Source organism: Enoplosus armatus, chromosome 17, assembly GCF_043641665.1.
Source record: "Enoplosus armatus isolate fEnoArm2 chromosome 17, fEnoArm2.hap1, whole genome shotgun sequence".
Lineage (NCBI taxonomy): Eukaryota > Metazoa > Chordata > Actinopteri > Centrarchiformes > Enoplosidae > Enoplosus > Enoplosus armatus.
Window position 1 is genome coordinate 3,143,283 of NC_092196.1, and position 10,743 is coordinate 3,154,025.

Genomic DNA, 10,743 nt, shown 5'->3' on the forward strand with positions numbered 1-10,743 from the left:
GGTAGACCACACTTTAAGTCACTATACCTCATTGAAAAATGCATTGATCTTAACTCAACCTGAATGAGCCATCTCTGCCGTTTGGTGTAGTTGCAAAATGCTCAAAAAATCCCCTAGATGGCACTGTGTCTTTGAGCAGTATGCCTTTTCAGTGTCCCTTCAAATCGGAAGTGACACAGAGAAAATTCACTCCTCCTTTGATGACAGATTTCGGCGGAATTTTCAAAGGTAAGACTGTTTTTTTTTGACATATTATCATCTCAGAAGTGTTCTTTAACAGAGTTATGTAACTTTATGCAACAAAATAAGTCTTATAAGGGTCAAATAATTTTTTAAAAACATGCTCTACCAAACGGTTGAATTGTCATTTTATGGTAAAGGTAGAGAAGCTAGCTCATGTTGGTAAAATTTGCTATTTACAATGAAATAAAAATGTTCTGACCATTCATTGTTGTTAAAATGATTAATTTAATGTTATTTAATTGAACCTTGATGAAAAATATTTTATCAATATCATGTTTCACCATTTGTGAGACATTTCATGTGTATTATGTACTGTATATGGTAAATATCAAGAATAAATTGGTAGAATTAATATCAGTTCTGGTGTTACTATTATGTCATAGTAACAAATTGACTATGTTTGTGTATTATCATATGACTAGCACTGTAATAGTACATGGTTTGTAATACAAATTGTTTTCTTTCTGTTTTACACATGATAGATGGAGGCCAAAAGATTTTACGGTGCAGGACCACGCACCTTTCTGGCCCTTGTGCCAGAAAATCCTCAGGACTCAGATGCAGATCTGAGTGATGATGACCCTGTAGAGGATCCAGATTATCTGCCCTCACCAGCAGAAGAGAGTGGGGAAACATCTTTTGAGTCTATGGATGAGGAGGAGGTTGCCTCAACAAGTTCATCCTCACAACCACCATCCAAAAAGAAGAGGAGAAAGGGGAAAAACTCCCTTAAAACAGTTTCTTTGGATGAGCTACAGGACACACCTGACCCATCACTTCCAGGTGCAAAGAACGGCAGAAGAAGATTGTGGCTACGTGAAGACATTGAGACATTCCAGGTTCTAGACTCAAGTTTTAACCCCCCTGATGCTGTAAAGACACCCTTTCAGTATTTTCAAACGCTCTTCACCGTTGAGATGATTAAATATATCACTGAGCAAACCAATCTCTACTCTGCCCAGGAACTGGGAGATCCAATCAGTACCAGTCCTGAAGAGATTGAAAAATTCCTGGCAATGCTACTCTTCATGGGTGTTGTCAGCTTCCCAGCCATCGATGACTACTGGCACCATGAGTTGCGGTTCAGCGTGATAGCTGATATTATGCCAAGGAGGAGACTCAAGCTGTTACGCCGATTCATTCACTTTAATGATACTCAGCAGTGCGATGGCACTCCAGACCGGTTCTACAAAATCCGCCCCCTTTTTGACATGCTTCGTCAGCAGTGTCTTCTGATCCCATCCACTTACCAGCACAGTGTGGATGAGGTCATGGTGGCGTATAAAGGCACAAGGGCTGGTTCTCTTCGCCAGTATATTGCCAACAAGCCAGACAAGTGGGGCCGGGCCAGTTCATCTGGCATCATTCATGACTTTCTGCTCTATCAGGGGGCGTCCACGTTCTTCAATGTTGCCCTAACTGAGCAGGAGGAGGCACTGCTTCTAGGGGCCAAACTGGTGACAACGCTCTGCAAAACTATAACACTGCCACGACTTTCAGTTGTTTTCTGTGACAACTACTTTATCAGTTTCGACTTGGTCCAAAACCTGCACGAGAACCTGGGCATCAGGTGCATTGGCACTGTCCGATCAAACCGCATGGGTGGAGCAACCTTAAAGACGGACAAAGAGCTGATGAAGGAAGGACGTGGAGCTTTTGACTACAGGTCTGCTGAAGGGCTGCTCGCAGTGAAATGGTTTGACAACAAATGTGTGAGCCTTCTTAGCAGTGCCGCTGGGATCACACCTCTTTCCTCTGTCAAACGGTGGAGCAAAGATGCCAACACAAAGATCGCCGTCCCGTGCCCATCACTCATCCCTGCCTACAATCAGCATATGGGAGGCACTGATCTCTCTGACATGCTGGTACACATGTATAAGACCCCAGCCAAATCCAGGCGATGGTACCTTCCCCTGTTTGGATACATTCTTGACCTGTGCATCTCAAATGCCTGGCTCGTCTACAAGAGGGACTGCAGCCTCCTGAACGAAACCCCACTGCCTCTCAAAAGGTTCCGTCTGGCAGTTGCACACACTTTGGCACAAGTCAACAAACCAGCATCCAAAGTTGGCCGACCATTATCATCCTCTCCACCACAGATGTCATCTCAGAAAAAATCCAATACCCCAAGACCCTCCCAACCACAACCAGATGTGCGATATGACAACTTTGGACATTGGCCACATCACTCTGACAAGCGGGGGCGATGCAACCTCTGTACAAAGGGAGTGTCGAGATGGAAATGCCAGAAATGTCATGTATTCCTGTGTTTGAATGCAAAGCAGGAATGCTTCGCAGCATACCACCAGAAATAGAATGCGTACAATGGTCAACAACAAAAGACAAAATAAGTGCTGTTGCACCCCTGACCAAAATCATTAGTGCAGTTTCTCCACAGGTCGAAAACCATGTGCTGTTGCATGACCACCAAAAAACATTTGTGCTGTTGCACGACCAGCAAAAAACATTTGTGCTGTTGCACGACCAGCAAAAAATATTTGTGCTGTTGACACTAATGACAAAAGCAAATTCTGTTCATTTCTTGAAAAACAATGTACTTTTTCTCAATGTTTGTTGTATACATTAAAGTATATGATACGTTTATTATAAACGCATTTCTCAACCGTTTGGTAGAGGCCTATATCTCAAAAACTGTGGGGTCTGATTTAAAAAAAAACAATTGATTGTTGTTAATATTATCCTCAGTGAATAAAAAATGCAAATGCCTTTGCTTTTTTCTTGGTGCGGACCTTAAAGGGTTAATTCTTATACAGTGTATCTATTAGAGCTGAGTATGCTGATAGTATAGTATGTTAACAGACCTAAACAGAAGTCGAAATATTCCAAATAGGAGGTTAAACAGTCGTAAAAATAAGTACCATGAAGTAAAATAAAAACAAAAGATGTCCCACATAATTGGATCCCCATAATAAGAGACTCAAACTTGCCTCCATAGTTTCACTCCTCTTTGAGCGTGCGTAGACAGCAAGGAAATCAGAGTCTTTCAAGTAGTGGAATTAAGCAGTCCTGAACGTGAAACTACAGCAGAATAGAAGCCTTAGCTCTCCTCCACTAGTGTGTACATATTCAATTGTTGACAACAGGGACACCAAGATCACTTCAGGTGGGAAAAAAGAACACCAGAGTTTTTCAAAGGGGAAGAAAACTGTCCTTGATGTGTCTGGTCTTCGTCTCCCAGCTTAATTAGACTGGTACTTCAGTCAGTGGCCACTTACCGAAGCACGCACATTATGAAGCCTCGTGCATCACCCTCTTTACAACAAACTCCTTAGCCTGCTTCGGATCCTTGAAACTTGCCTCTTGACCATCCGCTGTGGTTATTCTTAATGTCGCAGGGTATCTCAGGCCGTAACGGACTGCCTCACAGCTCCGAAGCAGCCCTCTCACCTCGGTGAAGGCCGCCCGCTGTTTACTCACGGTCTGGGTGAAATCCGGCAGGATTCGGATATGGTCGCCGTCTGCGGTAGTCACTGCCCTCCTCTCCATGGCTTTCTTCAGAAGCAACTCTTTTTCGGAGAAGTAATGGCACTTCACCACAAACGCCCGAGGTGGGAGGTTGTCTTGCGCCGGCTTACTACGGAGGGTGCGGTGTGCCCGGTCTATGGTCGGGGGCTTCTCGAGATTCAGAGCTTCTTTAAGCAGGTTTGCTACAAACTGAGACGGATGTTTCCCATGTTCACGGCCTTCCTTTACTCCCGTTATGCGTATATTGCAACGCCGCGATCTCGCCTCCAAATCCTCGCAGCGATCTCTCAGTGTGACCAGCTCTTTTTTCATCTGGCTGACGTCTGCTTCCATAGTGGCAAACGAGTCCGAGCGACCGCCAACCTCAGCCTCCAGCTCAGGCACTCGGCTCTCGGCCGCCTCCATTCGCTTATCAACTTGATCCACCGCACATCGTAGTTCAGTCTGAATCTGGCCAATCTGACTCCGGAGCTCTGCCGACTGAGCTGTCGCCTTTTCTTCCATTTTCGCCATCAAATCTTGCTTTAAAGACTCAATGGCCAGCAGCACTGCCTGTTGATTATCGTCGTCTGCATCGTCTGCTGCGCTAGCATTAGCGTTAGCCTCCGGCTCCGACTTGTTTCCTTGGCGATTTCTTGGCATTTTCCTCTCCGCAGTTGAAAAATCTTGTCGACCTAACTTGTTTATAGATGCGCGTAGGGTCGTAGAGAGTGGTTTAAGAACAGAGAGTTTTAAAAAGAGAGATTTGTTGTAGTCCCGTGAGGAGCCCAACAAAACTACGTCTTCACATGGCGCTGCCCATCCCGGACTCCCTAAACAAAACAATTATAAGGTAAAAGCATAAGCTAAACAGTTCATATCAGGAGTAGCCATCATGGTACCGGGAACAGAACCTCTTTCCCAGGAGAGTACAACCTTCCACAACTCTACTGATAACATGTCTGCAATGAGCACAATAATCATAAGAGAAAACTAGGAGTCTCACGCCTGTACGTGTATATAATGCTATATGTGGGTATGTGTTAACTTTAGCAAAACCTGTATATCTACAGGGGTTCAGGAGTATAAATCTTCGTCAGCGTCCTTGTAAACTTCAGTCTCATCCTCTCCGGGCTCAGAGAGGGAGACCAGTGGAACAGTTTCTCCTGCATGTTGTGATAATTGGTAAGGAGGTGGTGTGGGGAATTTATCATTAATGGCTGTGGTAATACACTTTAGACAGAGGTGCCTGATGCATGGCATGCAGCAACATCCACATAAGGTTAACACAGTCACTGCAACAACTAGTGAAAGAAACACAGACATAATTAATGTTTTCCACCTGCCAAAGGCTCTGTTTAGCCAATCAGATAACGGATTGTCTATCCCCGAGTGTTCTGCTAACTCTTCCGACATAGTTTTGAGGCCAGAAAGGGCTCGAGTTATGGAGCCATCTGGGGCTGTATTGTTAGGGACCAACACACAGCAATCTTGGGAAAACATAGCACACGCACCTCTTTCAGCTAGGAGGAAATCAAGGGCCATTCTATTTTGGTAAGTCATCAGAGAAGTAGCCGCCAATTGTTCATGTAGTCCGGCAATGGCATCTCTAGTCATATTGAGCCCTTGAACATTAAAATGAAGGTAATTAATTCTATCCACGTTTTTGTTTACAGCGACCCACCAAAACAGGGATGACTCAAACCCTGCGGCGACTTGGTCAACCAATTTATATTCATCAGGGACACCTCTGGGGACTCCAATTGCATCTATGTAGGTCGGGGAGTTCTGATATAAGTCAAATGATAGTTACAGCCGCTCGAGTACTACAACCTAGTCTCCATAGTGGAGTGTTTTTGGAAGATTTTGTCAGTTGAGGTCTGTCCAGTCTCTGGTAGGTTCTCATCTCCAGTGTTGTAGTCATTGTCAGTCGGTGAGGTTCCTAAGTCAGTCCGAACCTCAGTCAGTGTTCTCTCTGTAGGGTCTTGAGTCAGTGCACGGTGCGTCTTATGGATCCAGTTGCTTAGTCTGTCTTCAGTCAACCATACTTTCACACAATGTGATGTAGCCTCTGCTACTTTGTACGGTCCCTTCCACCTGGGGGAGGACCAATTGAGCTTATTGACTTTCCTTAGGACCCAGCTTCCCACTTCAAAAGGAGATGTGTCGTGGTCCAGTTCTTTGGTGAGTCAGTTTCCGTGACCTGTTGAGAGATGCTCATCACAGTGTTATTCAGTTGTTTAACATACTCACTCAGATCTTCATACTGTAATAATACAGGTGGAGTGTCTGTTGGTGCAGTAGTAAATGGACAGGGCATTTTCCTTCCTGTCAAAATCTCATGTGGGCTGACATTCATTGTCGCATTTGGAGTGGATCTCAGGTTAAATAGCACTATAGGGAGGGCTTCGATCCAGGTTAGTTTTGTGTCTGCGCAGACTTTAGCCAATCCTTCTTTGATAGTACGATTAGCCCTTTCTACTAGTCCCTGAGATGCTGGATGGTAAACTGCACCGAACTTCTCCTAACTCCTCATTGGAGAAATGAGTGCCGTTGTCAGATCTTATTACTTCTGGTACTCCGAATCTGGGAATGATTTCCCTTGTTAGCCATTTTATGACTTCTTTCCCCTTTTCAGTTCTGGTAGGTGTGGCTTCAACCCACCTTGAGAATGGATCTACACAGACTAAGAGATATCTCTTGCCCTCAACTCTGTGATCTGCACCCATGTCAGTGAAATCAATCACTATCTCCTTCCATGGGGCATCAGGAAGTGGAAAACTTCGTAGTCCTGCCTTGAGTGAAACCTTTGGATTGAACTGATTACAGATTTCACATGACTGTACAAAATATTTAGTGATGTCTTTAAGGTGGGGGTGCCACTAATGCTGAGAAATGAGAGCTGTTACTTTTGAGCTCGCACAGTGACCTCTACTGTGGGCTTCTTGGCATAGCAAATTTAGTAGTCCAGCCGGAGCTACTATCTCGTGTTGTAGTACATTAACACTTCTCGGTCTGTTGTACTCCTACTCCCCCCCTTTTGAAAAAGAACGGTTGACGAAGCCGTTCTTTTCATCAACATCCAGATGAAACGGTTCACAGTACTTGGGAGTATGTAGGTTGCATGCTGTAGATAGTGCTGTTTTAACGTTAACGGAGCTGTTTGCAGCAGGCCATTCCTTATGACCACTAAAGGGCCCATCATAGGAGGTGAGCTCTGGGCTGCATGTGTTGTGTCAGACTGTGTCAGTGGCCTCTGATGTTGGAGGGCCTCCATCATAGCTCGTGCTTCTGCGTAGGCAGGAGGGGGAGCCGTGGGAGTTTGGTCATGCGCCGTCTTATCTTTTTGTTCCGGTTGCTGTGTCTCTGGAGGAGTCAAGGTCTTAACTGGCATTTGATATATGGATTGCACAGAGGACGGTGATTAGATGGAGAATTTAACTTCTCCCATAAAACATTGGCCAAAAACCCTTCTGCCTTTTTTACTACTTGTCCTGCTTTCCCTTTCTGCATTCTTCCTGCCTCTTGTACCGTTACTGTGCTCTGCTCTAGACTTTCTGTAGCTTGCTTCATGAACATATTAAAATCGCTCACTTTTGGTGGAACGCTTTCACAACCTCCAAACATCCCTTTGTCCTGCACTTCCCCCGTCCAATCTTCTAACCTTTCTAATCCCTTCTTTGTTTCATCTTTTGGAACTTTCTTCTGCCATCTCACTATTGTTTCAGCTAACACCGACCCCAAAGAGCCGGATTTGCAATCCCGCCACTTACCCACAACTTTCTGCGACATTTATAAACACTATTCCATGTGTTATTCAGAGAGGGTGAGTGGCACAGTGCCCGAGTGAGGACCCGATCAAGAAGCATCTACACGGAGTCTGTTACTCTGTGCGCTTGATCGTTGAGGGTTTTCCCAGTCTATTCACTCGTTTTAAATCACCACCTTCTGTAACACCTTGACTAAAATATCCCCTTTTATGCTATTCCAATCCTCCATGCACACAACGACTTGAGATCCGTGTTAGTGCAGGAATTTTCGAGCAGTCTGTACTGTCCGATACACCGACACATGCACAGTAAAAATATCAATCAAGTAGGAAACCACCCCACATTTGTATGAAAAATAACAAACTTATCCCTGTGTCCTCATAAAGATTGTATCTTTACAATTATTCCGGGAATTTATTTATTTATTTATTTATTTTTAAATTTTTCTTTTTTGTACTCGAGTCTTCACCTAACGCGGCATCGGGACAATCAAACTTCTCCCGGCATCGGGCTAACCCCGGAATCAAAAATGTCCTTTAATAATTTAGAAGACAATATGCCTTTTATTCCAGCCGATTCAAACTAAACTAGGACACTTATTCACTTTCCCTCACGTGAGACTAAGTGTTTTTTACTTTACATGTGACCATTTCAGTAAAAATCAAACAATCATTAATCATTCTCCAAAAGAAAATGACTACGCTTTTAGCGATCAGGGAATAATCTTATTCAGACAATTTGTTTTGGTATGCCCAATGTGCAGAAATTCCAAGTAGAAAAGAGGTTTTCTGCTTACCTTTTTGTTTCAGGCGCCTGAAATTGTCTGAAAAAGTGTCTCCTTTGATCGACTCCGGCGGTCCTCAATCGGACGCAGTCTCAGAGTCAGCCAATCCGGGTCACCGGCACCAATTTGTTAGCCCCATTCTTTAGTTTGAAGCCCAAGAACAAACTGGAGCCATGTTCAGTTCAGGAACCTGAAAAAAGTACATTAATGGATTTCTGAAATATAATTCCTTTTCCATTAAGTAAAGAAAGTAACATTCTCTCTGAATAACCATTTGGTTTCACATATGACTTGATTTAAATTAATTCTTAGCAACTTTCAAAGTCTGTCTCGCCCAACTTTTCAATAATGGCATGTTTCACTTTACCAATTTCAGTATTTATTTTACAATATTTACTCTTAACACATTTTGCATATAATTACATAAACTCTTTAAAGGAAAATGGGTCAAACCATTTTGAGCTGAGAAAGTAATTTGTGATTATTTTCAATTATAATGATAAGGAAACAGGGTTGCATAAAGTAAGAGGGATGACTAGCTACATTATTTCTGATTATAGATCATTATATAAAAGTGAGAAATAAATGCTCAACACACCAAAGTATACTTTGAATAACTTTTAATACTTTGTCAGCACTATTTCTCTATTAACAACACCCAACAACAACAACACCACATTGCTTTTTATTGACCTTACTATTGATGGCTGGCTGCCCTAGCCTATCAACATATTCACTCTAACTGAGCTAAAAACATTTCACTCTAACACTTAACAGGCTAAAACTTGCCATCTGCTTTAGAACATCGGTTTTCTAATTTTCCACTTTATTTCTCATGGCTGACCAGAGAACTCCATTGGTCTTTTGCAATGGCCAGGTGGCGTGATGTAATATTTTGCGGTGGTGGAATGATGGTCAGCATATCCTCAAAGGGATACCAATGGCGATCCTCCCTCAACGGCCAGAAAAAGCGTTTTTCCCCCACTTTGTGCATACATTTCACCTGGCAGTGGGTCTCATTCACCTCTTGGATGATCCCTGGGTAGATGTAGCCCTCATACAGCAGGACACACCATTTACCCACAACCTCTGGAGTATGCCACTGCTCTTCTTCTGGTGTGCTATGTGTTAGGAGTTCTGTGTGGTCATCTGTGGAATTAAAGCTGAAGCTTTTGGTTTTTTGGCAATTACATTCCAGATTCCCATTTGCAGAACACATGCAGCTGATGTCGTGGTACAACATTTTCCCAGGTGAAAGAGTAATCACCTGGCAAGACAAGGCAAGATCAGTCATACACAAGTTAGTTCAAAGTGCTTTACCTAAATAAGAATCATGGAGAAATAGTGAAGTGAATACCTGGTGAAGCCTCATTGTGGATGGTACCGCTGGAAGGTCAGCTGGCATTTCCTTCACTGCATCATCCACATCTTGCTCCTGAATGTAAAACAATTTCACCTTTGTTTGTCCATCATTCAGAGCCTGGTAAAGGGACATTGGCGTGGGAATATCAACTCCTCAGCCCTCCTCTTCAGTGTGCCACCTATGCCATCTGGGGCTCCTTTGCCATGACTGGCTTCAAAGTAATTCCAAGTTCCCCTTGTAAACCCCTTCTTAAAAATTTCAGTGCAAAAAAGGTAAAAGTTTCTACGCTGTTTGTATTGTGTGCAGGGCCCATCGCTCAAAAAATGCACAGTTGTCACATCTGGGAATTTTTCTCTGATTTCCTTCAGAATGGGGTCCATGTGTTTCCATATTGCAGGTGGTCCCTTCAATCTTGATGCCGATATGGTCCAGAAGGATGTAGGGGCCGATTCTCCCCCCACATGATAAACACCGGTGTGTAAAGTGGCCTGTTGGTGGGACGCACCAAAATGAACAGATTGCACTTCTGCACTGTATTTGCAAGCATAGTTTTCTGAGAAATCAACATGAAGTACACATTCGTTGGCAGGGAGGTTCTGCTTCAGGGCCCGTGAGAAAGCATACTGCTGCCTGATGTTGTAGAGATGACGCTTAAACTTCTGGAGCAAAGTGGCAAATGTTTCCACCAGCTCTTCTTGTGAGGATTCATATTCTTTTTTCAAAGTGACCTTTGAGGTTACTCCAGAATCATCTTTGTGCTTTTTGTCAACAGTTGCCCACTGAAGGTAGGAGACACTATCTGTAGAGGTCTTTTTGAAGCAACTTCTTTCCTGTTTCTACATCTTTTTTCCATTTCTCTCTTTCTTTTAGTAAGTACTGTTGTCTCCTCTGTACATCAGCATCTTTTCAGCAGCACTCAATGGTGGGCCACACTGTAAGAAAAGCAATTTATCTAACTTAATTTAGTGTCCCCTATTATGAATTGTAACTCATTGTTTGAATGCAGTTTGACTTATGTCAAGTTAATCATCCCATCAAGGTAGTTCCTGCAACCATAATCAATTTAGACTACCATCAGGAAATTAAAGGAAACAATACAGTCTGTAAAATTCAGGAAA

General features: G+C 43.3%; 1 protein-coding gene across 1 annotated transcript; it reads left to right on the top strand.

Moving 5' to 3' along the window:
- The first annotated feature begins 725 nt into the window (after positions 1 to 725).
- LOC139299888 (piggyBac transposable element-derived protein 3-like) lies at positions 726 to 2,407 on the top strand. The gene is made up of 2 exons (XM_070922834.1): positions 726 to 2,254; positions 2,395 to 2,407. Exons 1-2 carry the CDS (start codon positions 726 to 728, stop codon positions 2,405 to 2,407), a joined length of 1,542 nt encoding a protein of 513 aa, XP_070778935.1.
- The last annotated feature ends 8,336 nt before the right edge of the window (positions 2,408 to 10,743 follow it).

Bases quoted from the DNA above. Each gene is read 5' to 3' on its own strand.
- LOC139299888 (XM_070922834.1), top strand. From the start codon at position 726: ATGGAGGCCAAAAGATTTTACGGTGCAGGACCACGCACCTTTCTGGCC.